This window comes from Manacus candei, unplaced genomic scaffold (assembly GCF_025592945.1).
Source record: "Manacus candei isolate 608988 ecotype Guabito, Panama unplaced genomic scaffold, ASM2559294v1 h1tg000097l, whole genome shotgun sequence".
NCBI classification, from domain to species: domain Eukaryota; kingdom Metazoa; phylum Chordata; class Aves; order Passeriformes; family Pipridae; genus Manacus; species Manacus candei.
The window spans coordinates 1,743,774-1,759,023 of NW_026138145.1; the positions used below are offsets into that span (position 1 = coordinate 1,743,774).

Consider the following 15,250-nt stretch of genomic DNA (forward strand, 5'->3'; position numbering starts at 1 on the left):
TCAACTCTTGTGCCTCAGTCAGACCATCCACTGCTGAGAAATCCTCTCTCCAGACAGGTTTGTCAGCCAGGTGGAATTTCACATTAGAAAAAATGAGTGTTCTTATAACATGTTCTTCTTTTCCCCATTAAAAATATTCTTGGATGGCTGAGGCAGCCAAAGGGATTTTCTGGGCAGCATCTACTGGAATTCTCTTACAGCAGTAAGTCTGAGAAGTGCTGTTGTCTTCTTTTTAAGAAAAGAGCAGGTTTGGTTTGATGGCTTGAAACAAATCTGACATGAGCTGAGAGCCAGATTTAGCAGCAGAGACAAAAGATGAATCTGTTAATAAAAGTTTATTGAGCTGTTCTGTGCCCTTGCCTTTACAGAAATTATGCACTAAAATTTCGGTTATTTTTACTTCTCTGTACTTGGGATTTTATTATTTGCAGGATAAAGGCCACCTCTGGAGATGTGAGGAACATCATAAAGCAGTGGAACCAAAGGGGATGTTGCCAGAGACTGACTCACTGTAATTCCAGGGTTTAGGAAAGACATTTTATAACTAGCTCTCACTGTTAAGCTATTGCTCTCAAATTTTGAGAAAACCTGTCATTCTCCCATATTACCTACCACCAAATAGGATGGGTTTTTTAAATGGTCTCTGTGAGAGTTTAAAATTATTCACCTTTATTAGTTACCACTAAGTATCTGGGATTTAATGGGGTTTTGGAAATCTGTGAGTCCCCCAAATTCCACAAGGATTTATTAGTCCCATCCATTGCTTTGGAGGAATATGGAAGTTCAGTTTTTTGTGTTCCAGTGTTACTGGTCTGAAGATGTGCTGGTTTTTAGTGCCTGGAGTGGTGGGTTTTGTGATCAGCCACAGCCCAGTGACAAACAGTGTGGTCATTGAAGGAAAACTGAAAAGATAAGAGGGTGAAAGCAGACCTTGCTAAGAACAGGGCTTTTCTGGTGTCTTTGTTTTGAATTATCTTTGCTGTTTATGTTGCTGTTCCTGCTCCTTCCCGTTCCAGAGGAGCCCTGCTTTGTTTCAGAGCAGGACTGTGCTGATTGGTGCTGCAGCTCCCTGCTGTTCACCCCAGTGAAAACCCCTGTTGCTTCTCCTGTACCAATAGTTCACAAACATGAAAAAGCATTTTTGATGACACTTGGCCTTAACTCCCAGCACAGCCCCCTCAGTGCAGCAACCACAGCAGCTTTGCAGCCTCACTGTCTCTGTTTCAGTGTTTCCAGCAAAGATCTGCCCCAGAGCTCTGTTACACTGTGAAAACCTGCAGGTTTATCACTCCCCTGCTTAACTCTCCCCCCCGAGCCTGTTGGTGAGGGACAGTGCTGTGTGTTTGGTGATGTCTGTCTTTGCTCCTCAGAGGAGCCCTGACCATGTTCCCATCCCAGGCAGTGTCTTCAGCTCTTTCTAAACTCCTCCTCTAATCCCTCATCTGGGTACAGCTTGACCTAATTTGCCAAGCTCCTGCCAGCTATGCCAGTTTCATAAGGAGGGGTAAGATGTGGAATTTGTGTGGAACACTTTGTTATTTTGCACAAGAGTGTTTTTTTTTTCTTTCTTTCTTAACGAGGCACTTGTTTATGTGTATGTGCAGCCCGAAACCTTCTCTCTTGATGCTGCTTTATTTCCTGAAAATGACTTCCCTTGTGCATGGGGAAAGTGCAAAGCTATTTAAAAAGGGGGAAAAAATAGAAGATGAAGAAAAAAAAACGCCCTTGATTCCTTCTGCTCATGCTCTGCTTCCCACCTTGCAAAGGACCATCCCAGTGGCGTGGAGGGAGGGGCAGAAGCTCAGGAGCAGTGGCTGAGGTGGGCAGGAGAGCCCCTCTCTGACAGGGAAGTACTTTGGCAGTGGAACTAATAAGGAGCAATATTTTATGTTGGTTTGTGCAGGTATTTGAGTGTGTTTAACTCAAGACTGAGAGCAGCCCCACTTAATCCTGTGGGAATAATTATAGGAATGTTATTCACAGGCAGTGCAGGAGGGGGCTGATTTTTGTGGCTGAGGCTTGGCTGCTGCTGCTGCAGCTCTCGTTTCCTGGTTTTTCTTTGGAGAACTCTGAACAGTTATCATGAGTGTGATTTCTCTTTGGTACAGAGACACTTTGCAGCATCCCTGGGCAGGGTAACACATCTCTCTGTCTTTGAACAATCATTTGGTGTTACACGTAGCCTGGAGCTGGTTTCACATAAAGCCTTTGTTGCTGGAATGTCCCAGCACACAGGGACATGTCCCCTGCAACGTCCTGCCTTCCCCAGGGATGTGTGGGCAAGCAGTGAAATGTGTTGTCTCCTCTTCTAAATCAACCCATGTTTTCTTCTCTTTTCTCTGGGGAATCACAGGATGGTTTGGATTGGAAGGGACCTTTAAGGATGACGTAGTTCCAACCCCCTGCCATGGGCAGGGACACCGTCACTAGCCCAGGAATCAGACCTCAGGCAGGCTTTGTTCCCCTGGGGCTCAGTCTGTCCTTGTTTCCTCCCCAGTGGCCAAGCCCACCTCAGCCTCCTGGGCTGGGGAAGGGACAGAGGCCCCTTGGTGCCTGCCCAGCTTTCCTCTCCACATGGGCTGTCGGTCCTTGTCCTCCGTGTTCCTGATCCAAGGCCTTGGCTGGTCCTGGCTCCGGCACATCCCACCTGCCCGGTCCCCATCACCCACCTCTCTGCAATGTCCCATTGCTTTTCTGCCACGGCAGCATCCAAGGAACACCCTGCTGAGCAGCAGCCTTTTGGGATGCCCCAGCACTCCCTGTTGCCTTTCCATAGGCCCAGGCAGCCCCTGTGTGCATTTTGGCAGGTCAATGCAGGCTTTGAGCTGTGCTTGTGCCCCAGGAGTCTCCGTGTCTCAGAACACTGCAGGGTGATCCTGCCCCAGGTGCCTTGTGGTGTGACCCAGCCACCTCCCCGTGCCTTTTGGCCACCCTGGTGCAGCCTGGACAGAAATATAACAACAGTTTAATTTGAAAAGGTAGTCAATAATGTATTTCCTGTGATCTAATTCCAGTTGTTGCTGTAAAAATGCTGTTGTACATGTCCGTTCTCCCTGACTTATTGTGAAGAACCCAGTGTTCCCATCACCATTGTGCTGGACCCCAGAGGGGAAGGGACAATCCACAGGGTGATCAGTGGATGGAGATCCCCACAAAGGGGCCAGAAGAGCCACCAGGTCCCAAGGGAGGAGGGGATAGCACCGAGGTCCCACAGCTCTTCTCCTCAGGCCCTACCACTATCCCCAGGGAATCCAGGTATTTTATGGGACACAGAGGCACTTTCTCCCAGGGATCCAAGCAGAAAAAAGAGCAGGAGAGGTGACCAGCACCCCTTTCCTACTGATTAGGGGGGTTAGACCGTCCCTGGCTGCGAAGCCTTGAAACCCGTTTCCCTCAGCCACACCTGGGAGTTCCTGGCAGATCCCTGGGGCAGCAGCACACACAGGAATGCCCCGTGGGCTTGGGTGGAAGGAGAGGGAAAGAGGATCCAGTTCTATCTCCCAGCAAGGGCAGGATCTGTAAAACACAGAAATAGCCCCAACTGGATTTCTGCTTTAATTATTTGAAATTGAGATAAGCTCCCTGTTGTGTTACACAGACAACTGGTGATATGTCAGGTGCACTTCCTTGGATATGTACAGTGAGCCCAGTTCCCCCTGCAGCCCTCTCACCTTCCCTTGGATTAGAGGGAAAGGAGTTACAGGATAAAAAACTGTAACCAACCACGGGCTGTTCAAGCACTGTGTTAAGTGTAGACATTTATTTTAAGACCAATTTAGGCTCTTTTTGTATGTCTTTCAGTTACATCTGTTTCCGTGGGTGAAAAATCCTGGGAAAAGATGTGACCATCATTTTACAGCCTCAACTACTGAAGGTTGAATGTTGAATGCTCCCTGGGTGTTCACAGACGGAGCCCGGCACCAAAACAATAAGGAGTATGGAGTTAAGGTAAAACACAACTTTTAAAACATTCTAAGATAAAGCAGAATTGTAACTTTGTAGAACTCTTTCCATGCTCTCTGCTGGAAACTCAGGAGGCAGGCTCAGGTTTAAGTGTCACAAGCTCTAATTACTTTTACAGGTTTTAGAGTGTGGGCCACACTCATTCAAGGAATTTGGGAGCTGAGCTTAATGGATTCCCAAGAGTTAACGAGATTCCTCAAATTCCATGGGCTGACTTCCTAACCCAGCTAAGAGAAATGCTGAAAAAAGAGCTGTCCTTGAGCTCCAGTTCTCAGAGCCAGGTATGTCCGAGAGCAGGGGATTTGCCTCCCCGCACTGAAGCACAGCCACGCTGGTGTTTCACCCCCACTCCCTCACAGGGGGCTGCAGCAGCTCCTTTTCCTGCCTCCCAACAGAGCTCAGCCCTTGCAGCCTCTCAGCAGGGGATGACATAAATTCGGGCTTTGCTTTTATCCTGGACAGAATCCAAGGAGCCTCTATTATAATCTTCCAGCTGATTGAGCCGATGGCTCTGGCGGCACTGCTGATGTCCGGGGCACTCTGGAACAAGGCTCTGGTTTGACCCTTCCTGCTGGAATGGTTCTGCTCCCTGTGGGCTGACAGGAATTGTGTGTTTCCAGCCTCTGGGTGCAGACACTCCTTTGGGAAGGAAGGATCCGTGTTCTGTCTCTGCTGCCGTGAACAGCTCCCAGTGAGTGTCTGTTTACCAGCTCAGTTTCATCCAGCCAGTTTTTGGCAGGCTGCCCTCCCGTTCCCTCCCATCCCACCTCCCCTCTGGCTCACTTTTTCCACAGCTTTCTCAGTATTCCTTCCTCAGCAACACTGTTTCTCACCCTTTGCTCCTCCTTCCTTCAGAATTGGTTCCATTCCTGCACCTCAGGAGTGCTGATTCACCTCCTCCCCACACACCTCAGCTGAAGTGCTGCTGCCTTTCCCTCAGGATCCAGACACTAACCCATAATCCCATTTTTATTCTGATTTTGGCAGTACACTTCATTATGCCATGTAAACCTGAGGCTATTTCAGAAGAGCATCCCTGGAATTTTTCCAGGCCAGGTTGGATGGGGCTTGGAGCAACCTGGTCTAGTGGAAGGTGTCCCTGCCCATGGCAGGGGCTTGGAATGAGATGAGCTTTAAGGTCCCTTCCAACCCAAACCAGTCAGTGGAGAGGGATGGAGACTGCTCCAGATTAAGCAATCTCATGGAGGTTGGAATGTACCACTGGGAGAGAAAACATGGGTACTGGGAGATCTTTTCCAATGACACAGTTTGAGGTGGCCATCAGGATGTGCCAACTTGTCAAGGAAGCAAAGGGAAGTTAAACCTCAGCAAAGCAAGTTAACCTGTTAAGGAAGTTTTCCCTGTTGCTTCCTGCACCACATGGATGCTTTAGTTACATGGATGCACTTTGTTTCCAAGCTGAAATGTATTTGTATCATCTGTATTCAACCAGTCACTTGGATTTGAAAGATTACAACACTTTTGGAGTGAAACAGAGCTTGGACAAAACTAGTTATGCAGACCTGAAAGTGAGTAATTTATGAACTCAGTCCCTTTAACACTTGCTTAACCTTTTGTACAGGAAAGCTGTATTAATAAATATTTAACTATTTTCCTACCCCCAAATACTGAAATGAGGGAAAACCATAATTTTTTTTTTAATCCCCCTAAATTCAGCCTCAAGGCACTTTGCCCAGGAGATGTGAAAATCCTCCAGTTCCATCACTTAACTTCTTTAGTAACTTTTCTGAGCACCTTTTTGCACATAAGGATCAAATGGAAATTCTCCATCATGGATTACTTCCAAATGTTTAACAAATGCCAGCTTTAAGGAAACCCTTCACCCTTTACTATGGATGTGTTGATTCTAATGGCCATAACATTTGTGGCCTGATTGCAGCAAACAATCTGGACATTGTTAGAAATCCAGGATACTGGAGACTTGCTGCCTTATTTGGGCTGGTTTTTAGGCTTCACTATTTCAGAGTGAGCTCTTGGCCATCTCCAAGGTAACAAGGAAAAGCTGTGCTACAGTGAGGACAAAACACAGGTGTATGAGACTGTGGGATCATACTGGTTTCTTCCACCTTTGGAAGGCACAGGAACAGAATTCCATGGAGGGATGGGGCAGTTTTAAACACCAGTGTCTGGTGGAAGGGGCAGGTGCACTGTGCTGCCATCAGGGGCCTGTAATCCACAGCCTGGACAGCTGAGAAGGAATAAACAGGGAGGAAAGTATTCATCCAAACTGCTGCTGGAAATAAGCTGGAGAAGGGAACAACACAAAAGCTTGTGGACAGTTCCTGCCACTTCTGTTCCTTGTGTTGCCTCTCTACAAACAGAACCAGGTAGGTGATGTGGAACAGCTTTGGTTCAGTCTTCATCACCTGGAATCTCAGAACTGGTGCTCCTGATGTTCAGTTCCCTTTCTCCCTGTGTTTTGTGAGTTAGAACTGAAGCTCAATGTCCTGTTCACCCCCCTTCCCCTGCACCAATGGCCTGAGGGAGGGATTGCAGCTATCAGGGTCCTTTCAAAGGACTGGGGTGTCTCCTAACCCAAACTTCCCTGGACTCATCCAGCAGCGGGAAAGCTGCCAGCAGGCTCAGTGCTTGGAGTGCCTCAGGCCAGGACTGGGTTTGGAGGACCCTGTGGGGTTCCCTGAGGGAAACAAGGAGTGCACAGGCATTGCCTGGGGCACGAGTGATTCCCTGTGTCCCTGGGAATGACAGGGTGAAGCAGGAGGCAAAGATGCCCTGGGGGAAAGCTGGCAGAGCAGCCCTGCCTGAGCCCACTCTGGGATCTGTCAGCACCTTGAAGCAGCACTAAAGGAACATGACTCTGTAGGAGCTGAGCAAAGAGCCCCCAGCAAACACAACTGCTCCCAGTGTCCCAAAAATGGATCTTTGGAAAGAACATACAAACCTGTGTCCAGCTCCCACTGATTTTATTTGAATTAAATAAAAAAATGTATTTCCCATATTCCATTGATTCATCTCAACCAGTCCCAGCAAAAGGCAGTTTAACCCTCCCACCACCCTTGGAATTCAAACACACCAGTCTGTGGGCCCTGGGAAGGGTTGTATCCACATCACTGTGGAGTGAAAAGGACCTCGGAGGCAGACTCCATGGCCAGGCCACCCTGACTGACTTCCTGTTTAACCCTTCATGGATCCCACTGTCTGAGCAGTACCTGGAACTCTGTTCCAAGCTGCTGGACACACATCCCAACAGCAGGAATTCCCAACTGTGTTCTGGCACAGCTTGGTAAGTCTGAGCACAGGGCTCTCCTCTAACGAGGTTGGCTGAGCAGTCCTGCCTTGGCTGCCAGAGCCTCGTTCTGCTGGATGTGGTACTCCTGGAATCTCATGGAGATCCTCTGTGTCATCTTTAAATACTTCTGCAGGCAGTTGTCTGAGCAGGTCATCTGGAGGAAGAGGGAGACAGAAGGCTTTAAACAATACTTAAAACACTTCCCCAGCCAGGACCCAAAGTATCATCACATACAGGGACAGTGAGGTGAGCACATCTCATACTGTTAAACCTCAAGATGAGGGCAGTAGAAAATGGGAACTTTAATTGTGAGGTTTAGTTTTTGAGGGATGCCTGAAACACCTTTTAGTATTCATTCTCATATGAAAGCCTCCATGGAAAACATTTAGGATCTAGGATATATTATAATTTCATCCTTGGGCTCCTCTCGTGAAATTAAACTCTGTATTTTGCAATAAATCATAAATCTATTAAATTAATATATTTTGTTTTAATTCTGTTTACAAACACATACTGTTTTATGGTCCATTCTCTGCAAGCTCAGCTTAACCTTTTTTTAACCTTGTTCCCACTTAGCTCTATTAATTTTCTGGTACCTGCTTGGTTACCCTTCAGCAAAACAACCAGAGCACATCAGTCTGCTGGACAGGGAAGGAAATACCAGGACTACTCCATCCATAGAATGTTTAAAATTTAAAGTGGTTTTTTTTTTCCTTTCTGTAAGTGTAGATAAAGAGTTGTGAGATTCTTTCTGACCACCAGTTCTACCAATTCTGTGCCAGGGTTCAAAACCTTGCTGTCACTGCAGGAGGACAGAAAGGAAAGCCAAACACTTTCCTTGATGACTCAGAAAACCATAAAACTGCTTTGGTTCTGCTCAGTACAAAGAGCTGTGAAAAGCAGAAGGGATGAAAATGAACAAGACCAAACCCCACACAGCTACACCTTGGCCTGGCATCAGCTGCAGCAAAACCTGCTGAGCAGGAGTGAAGTCTCACAAGGAAAAAACACATTCTGGAACTACCCCAAGCCTGTGCTCCCAGAGGGAGTGGTATTTGTGACACCATGCCTGGGAAGTCTAGACTTGCAGCAGAGACTTGCTGCAGGGAAAGAGGTCAGGAGCTGTTTATTCAAGTACAGAATCCCAAAGGAGATGCCTGGAGGTATTAATCTCAAGTATTTAATAAAAAACTACGACTTTAAAGAGGAACATGGGAATTTCCACAGCAGATCGGAGCAGTGGTCCATCTAGACCAGTGTCCTGTTCCCAGCAGGGGCCAGAGACACGTGCTCTGCAAGAAATCCCAAAATGGCTAATTAGGGACAAAACTTCCCACAAGAAAGTTTCTTCCTGGTTCCCCTGTTAACAGATGGCTCCTGTTCTACCAGACATGGACCCTCTGCAACTCACAGGAGCAAAAAAAGGCAGATCAGAATCACCAGGTGGTTTGGGTTGGAAGGGACCTTAAAGCTCACCTCATTCCAACCCCCTGCCATGGGCAGGGACACCTTCCACTAGACCAGGTTGCTCAGAGAACCTAAGAATATGTTTTGGACCTAAATAATGTTTAATTCAGAATAATTATGACCTGTAATAGAATTCCACTAAAGCAGATGCAGAGAAGATCAGGGAAAGAAGAAATCTGTCTTTGGAAGTAAGAGAGCTTTGTCCAGAGCAGCTGAACCCGAGCTGAAGGGAGACATAATTTCTGCCTGCACTGAGGAGTTGAACTCCAAGGAGGCAGAAAATGCTTAAAAACAAAGGTTGGTTTATAACTTCAGGGGTTTTTTTCCCTTCCAGTGGAGTCAAACAAAGGTTTTTAGACTTTTAACCAACAAAATTATTAACTCTGAAACAGCCTCTCAACAGGAGCAGAAGCAAAACCATGCAACTAATCTCACTGAGAGCTTAATGTTTTCTGCAGGTGACTGTGATGGAGCTCCCTGCAGTGCAGAGCAGTGGATTTAACAGCCAGAGCTGTGCAGGCCCATGTTCCCAGGACACACTGCAATGCAGGAATGTGGGTAAGTAAACAACTATTTCAGCGGGATTGTTCAAAGATTGGGATGTGCTGGAGGCAGGCACCTTCCATGTCCACAGAGTCACCACCCATCAGAAGGTGGGACACAAGAACCTCCACTGACAGCTCAGGGAATGACACAACTGCAGTGAGCAGCCAGTACTCAACAGAGATGGGGCAGGTTCCCTGTGTGTGTAGTACCAACAACCTACTGCTGGAATGGGTTGGGTGGAAAGGGACCTTAAAGACCAGCTCGTTCCACCCCCTGCCATGGGCAGAGGCACCTTCCACTAGCCCAGCTTGCTCCAAGCCCTGGCCAACCTGGCCTTGGACACTTCTAGGGATGGGGCACTCACTTGGAAGCAACGTGCCAGGCCCCCATTCTCCACTGCAGAACCTCCTGCCTGGGTTTTTAGCCACTGGAAAGATCAAAACTCTCCAAGTTGCTTCTGAAATTGGAATGTTAAACAGCAATTCTACGAAAGGGTCATTAGAAGCAATTACCTACCTCTTCTGGTTTCACATCTCTGCTGGTGAAATCCTTTATGCAATCCAGGAAGCAGTTTTCTGTAAGTTTATTGTATGTGCCAAGAAATTCCTTGAACTGTAAATAAAAACTGGACAATGAGTATTAAAAACAAATTCTGTGTTAATTTTTCTTACACACCCCTGCCTGGCCCAGCTGGTGACACTGACACCGAAGGATAAGTCACTACAAAAATTTACTATTGGTCAGAAGGTTTCAGCATGAAATGCTGCCCCTACTTGAATCAGATACTAAACTGTGCTTGTCAACAGTCAAATGTTTAAATCTTGGTTGCTACAGAACTAGTCTTAACCCAGAGGATAACTTACATTTCCTCCCCATGCCCTACACCTGTCACTCAATGTGACAAAGTAGTAAAAGGTCTTCAAAGCCACCACTTACAAATGCAACATCTCACCTGCTTGATCTGGTCAGATTCTGATATTTGTCCAGCCATGTTCCACCACCTGTAGCTCAGTCACCTGTTCTGAAGATAAAAGACAAGTTTCACACAAAAAGCATAAATATGAACTGCAACATTTACATCAGAATGGAATTTTATACATCCTTGAAGTGTGTTTAAGTGGGACTTTGCTGGCAAATTTCCCAGCATTCCCTCAAAGGGGAGTTACCTATTTGAAATGTATTCAGTGAAAAGAACATCCATGATAATTCCAGGTACAAAACCTTCCCAGATCCACCTGTTAATTGCTGTCCTTGAAACACTTTAAGGCATTTCAAACAGCTGAAGTAACTTATAAAATACCTTATTTATGTTTTTTAAGTGCTGTCAAACTCACAAAGTAAAACTAGGGCAGGAGCTGGGGGAGAAGCAAAGCCATAACATTTTCTGGCCTTAAGAGTTTCAGTGACTTTAGATGCCATCTGTGAAAAGTAAGGAAGAAAGGCAAATATAAACTGGCAGCCCCTGTGAATAAATGCAGCACAAGCCAGGCTGACTCAGAGCAGCAGGGCCTGGTTTCTGTGTAGCTGCACCAAGCACTTAAAACTACAGCAAATGTTCTGGTCCTTGACTAGAGTGAATTAAATGTGAGAAAACACAGAAGAGAATGGCCTTAAAGGAAAAGAAACAAAGAAACATGGATCCAAGAATTTAAGCAAGCATCCTCAAGGAAGACTCACAGTCCTAATCCAGCACACTAAACAAGTTAAGGCTTGAAAGCATCCCTGCACGTTTCCTGGAGGAATACTGAAACCTAGTCTTCCTTTTCCCTTAATTTCCATATTATCTAAGGCCTGTCACAGATGACAGTGCAAACTAATATCACATGTTGATGAGAAGAAGCTCCTTCAGTCTAATTCATATCGATTTGTGGAAGAAAAATGAGCACTGAAGTGTAATCATTTTGTGGAAAAAAACTTCACTTAGCCCTTTAGCAAAGGCTCCTCACAATTAATCTTCTGTTATGCTTTGCCAAATTTTGGGCAAGACATTCATGTTTTAGAAAGCTTTAACTATTCCAGTCTCTCAGCAGGGGGAAGGGAAGGGGTACACAAGCTGCCTGAACAAGAACAAAGAGACAGTAACAATTATTTCTACAACAGAAAGAAAACTAAGCAACTAAAAATAGCACCAGGGAGCTCTCACAAGGATGAACTCTCCCTACACCCCTTCCCAGCAGCACAGGGATTATGACATCTGCCTCTCAACATCACACAGGGAACCAATTCAGGGACTGGAGGTCAAGTGCACCTATGATTCTTGGATTTAAGATGGACATCCCCACAACCAAGAATTCCTCATGGGCACACAGGTTGTTCTGAAGGAGAATCTACAGAATACGGTGGTTAAGAAGAAACAAGATGTTATTCAGGTTGTCACTGAATCACAGACTGCTTTGGGTTGGAAGGGATCTTAACAATTATCCAGTTCCAGCCCCCTGCCATGGGCAGGGGCACCTTCCACTAGCCCAGGTTGCTCCAAGCCCCATCCAACCTGGCCTTGAACACTTCCATGAATGGAGCAGCTTCTCTGGGTAACCTGTGCCAGGGCTTCACCACCCTCACAGCCAAGACTTTCTTTCTAGTATCCAATCCCTGCCCCCTGTCAGTGTGAAGTCATTCCCTCTTGTCCTGTCACTCCAGGCCCTTGTCCAAAGTCCCTCTCCAGTCTTCCTTCTCCATCATAAACCTCTAACTTGTTTTAGGACATGACTGTTATGGGGGACAACAACTGGTGAAAAGGGATGGCAACTCCACTCTCATTTCTCAGCCTGTGAGAAAATAAGGACAGTGACAATTCTCTCAGGTCAGTGTAGGTAGATAATTAAAGAGACAGAAACCACAGGAAAGACTTTTGCCTCTGCCAAGCACAGGAAGCTCAAAGCTTCAACAGTCAGTGCCATTTTCTCACACTCAGTGTTGCTTCGTAATTTCTGTTTATAGCAAACCTGGTCTGTTTTTCTGGACTAGTTTGGCAAGATTCAAAACTGCAGATTGAAACTGCAGCTTCACAAAGCTCTGACACCTGAGAAAGACTCTGATTCACATCAGAACAAAGGCACCATCTGATTGTCAGTGTCTGCAGCCCTTGTTCTAGTGCAGGTGGTTCCACAGCCCAGCAGTGAAATCCCACAGCTCTGCTGCACCTTTAGCTGTAAATCACAGGCCTGAACACCTAAAAATGTGCTACCTGGGCATTCTCAGGAATGTGCATATCTGGTTTGCTCTAATGTCTGGTAAATGTATCATTTCAAGCTTTCCTGCTGTTTCTCCCTTTCCTTTCCAACCTCTGAAAAAAAGCTTAAAAACCAGGGATGACAGAGCCCATTGCAGGGCTTGGCATCTCGACCAACCCCCCTCAGAGCTCCCTACAGAGCTGCTCACACCACTCCAGAGTGCTCAGCTTTAATCCTAGAGAGCCTGGATGACTTTCCTCTGGGCTAAATGTGATTTGGAAACTTGGGACTGCACTTTTAAACAAGTGACATGGAAGGAAGCAGATCTCTGGATAAACCTCTGCTGCAAGGGCCACGTGGTCCAGGTGTGCTGGGTCACCGGGAGAGGAGCAAGCCCGAGAAATCTCCCTTCTGGAAAGGCCCTGGAGCCATTCCAGATATGTTTTGATGTTCTGAAGAGACATTAAGACAAGTCCCTTTGAGTAAAATAAACAGTTCAGGATAACCTGAGGTTTTGGTTTCTCTTACTTAGGCACAAATACAGCCTTTAGCCCATTCAAACCTGTTCTCTGTGCAAGATCCACCCCAGCTCCCAGCTCAGTTTTAGAATCTGGAAAATGCTTCCAATAGTTGCCTCTGCTGTGGCTGCCACTGCCATTGCCATGGAAACATAAACACAGTCCACTTCTTAAGGAAAAGCTGGTTTGTAACTAAAACCAGTGATTAGGTGAAGGATCCTGAGCACGGCAGGAGGAACAGGAGCCAGAACTACAGATGTCAGAACTCTTCTAAAACTTCTGATCTGTGGGAATGCAGCTTCCCCAGCTGTGCCTCCAGACCTCTGGAGGCAGGGGGATCATGCTCTTAACTCTTAAGTGCTAATAATTGGAACACAACTTTTAACTGTGATTACTGTACTGCTGGGTGACCAAAAAGCCTCCCTCCATCACCAGCCTGGAGTTATTACAGGTGAAGCGCTTGGAGGAAGTTTCTTTTCCCACCCAAGTAACCACCATTCCTGTCCATGACCTAATCTGGAGTCAGGAGAATCCTGCCCCATGGAAGCCAAACAAGCCCTGTGTTTGGGGTGGATTTTTTCCACCTTTTTGTGAGGAGCTGCATTTTCCTGGGGATAGAGGTGGTGGAGAGACACCATAAATCCATCATGCTTGTTATCCTGATTAACATCTGAATTACATGTAGGTAAACACCTACTTTATCAAGATAAAGATAAATATCTTTTTAAGGCTTTGCTTCCAGTTGTGCACAGTGAACACCACATGAGTGTTTCTGAAAAGGACAAGGAAGAACAAAAACATCAAGTCAAAGAAATGTGTCAAAATGAAGAGGAATAAAAACATTGAGTCAAAGACTTGTGTCAAGATAAAGAATAAAAATACAGATGCAAAGAACTATATCAAGATAAAGCCCCCACAGCCTATAAAGTTCTCTTTATTGCTGGGGATCATCAGGCTAAAACCTGATTGATATTAGATTTTAAAAAACTCAAACTAATTGATTTTAAGAGGCTAAGGGCCCTTACAGAAGTGAGAATCACATGGTGAGGTGAGAAAGGGGCAGTCAGAAGGAGGGTGGATAAGCAGCTGTACCTGGTGCACAGGTTATTCTAACCCACAGTCTCTTGGGTTTGGGCTGGACCCTGAAGGAAAAGAGATGAATTGTAGAAATCTGACACCAAAGGTGAGTTACCACAGTCAGTGCTAAAACAGAGCCCTGAGAACCTCTCTGGACACACCGAACACGTGCAAGGGCCTGTCCTGGGAGGAAACACACCCTTTCCCATAAGTGTCTCCTATTTAAGTTAGATCAGACCTGGCTGACGCTTCTGACCCTACAAAATCAAAAGCTGGAGATAAAAAAACTTCGCATCGATTATTTTTTTTTTCCTTTCACTCCATCCTCCAGCTCCCCCTTCCAAGGGCACCTTGGGTTCCCCCTGCTCAGCCAAACCCCGGCGCAACCCCGGGCACCGAGCGCCCTTCTCCCCGCCGGGAAAACCCCCGGGCAGGGACGGCCTTTCCCTTTCCGGCCCCTCAGGGAGCGCTCCCGGCCTCTCACCAGCGCTCCGCGGCCCTCGGGAACACACCCTGGCCCTCGGGAGCCCTCCCGGTCCCTCAGGAACACTCTGGGCCCCTTACGGGCTCTCCCGGTCCCTCGGGAATGCTCCCGTCCCTCAGGAAACCTCCTGGTCCCTCAAGGGCGCTCCCTGTCCCTCAGGAACCCTTCCGGGCCTTCAGGAGCCCTCCCGGTCCCTCAGGAACACTCTCGGACCCTCACGGGCACTCTCTGTCCCTCAGAAGCCTTCCCCCGTCCCTGAGGAACATTCTCGCTCCCTCACGGGCTCTCCTGGGCCTTCAGGAGTCCTCCCGAGCTCTCCCCATCCCTCAGGGGCTCTCCTGGTCCCTCGGGAATGCTCCCGGCCCTTCAGGAGACCTCCCGGCCGCACAGGAACACTCTGGGTCCCTTGCGGGCTCTCCCGGCACCTCCGGAGCACTCCCGGCCCCTCAAGGGCGCTCCCTGTCCCTCAGGAGCCCTTTTGGACCCTCAGAAACACTCACAGGCCCTCACGGGCGCTCCCGGGCCCTCAGGAACTCTCCCGGTCCCTCAGGACACCTCCCTGTCCCTGAGGAACACTCGCTGTCCCTCCCAGGTTCTCCCGGTCCCTCAGGAACGCTCCCGGTCCGTCCCGCCCCGTCCCCCCCGCGCACTCACCGGCCCCACGCGCGCCGCGGCCCCGCAGATTGGCCGCGGGGCGGGGAGGGGCGCACGCGAAGGGCCGCGGCCCCGCGCGGGCCCCGCAGATTCGCCA

At 47.7% G+C, this 15,250-nt stretch overlaps 1 protein-coding gene across 5 annotated transcripts; it reads right to left on the minus strand.

Moving 5' to 3' along the window:
• Positions 1-3,745: 3,745 nt before the first annotated feature.
• TIMM9 (translocase of inner mitochondrial membrane 9) lies at positions 3,746-15,231 on the minus strand. 5 transcript variants are annotated; one of them, XM_051768845.1, is made up of 5 exons: positions 15,152-15,231; positions 14,031-14,077; positions 10,200-10,268; positions 9,764-9,859; positions 3,746-4,635 (listed from the first exon to the last, which is right to left on the minus strand). In XM_051768845.1, exons 3-5 carry the CDS (start codon positions 10,236-10,238, stop codon positions 4,303-4,305), a joined length of 468 nt encoding a protein of 155 aa, XP_051624805.1. In that variant the 5' UTR covers positions 10,239-10,268; positions 14,031-14,077; positions 15,152-15,231; the 3' UTR covers positions 3,746-4,302. The 5 variants fall into 5 exon arrangements, with proteins under 5 accessions (XP_051624805.1, XP_051624806.1, XP_051624807.1 ...); XM_051768846.1 differs by having other exon boundaries at positions 14,031-14,080; positions 15,154-15,218; XM_051768847.1 differs by lacking the exon at positions 15,152-15,231 and adding an exon at positions 14,994-15,138 and having other exon boundaries at positions 14,031-14,073.
• Between the last annotated feature and the right edge of the window lie 19 nt (positions 15,232-15,250).

Coding starts and splice junctions, on each gene's coding strand:
- TIMM9 (XM_051768845.1), bottom strand. CDS start 10,238: ATGGCTGGACAAATATCAGAATCTGACCAGATCAAGCAG. Junction 9,860..10,199: donor AATCTGACCAGATCAAGCAG/GTGAGATGTTGC, acceptor TTTTATTTACAG/TTCAAGGAATTTCTTGGCAC. Junction 4,636..9,763: donor GAGATGTGAAACCAGAAGAG/GTAGGTAATTGC, acceptor TGTTCACGGCAG/CAGAGACAGAACACGGATCC.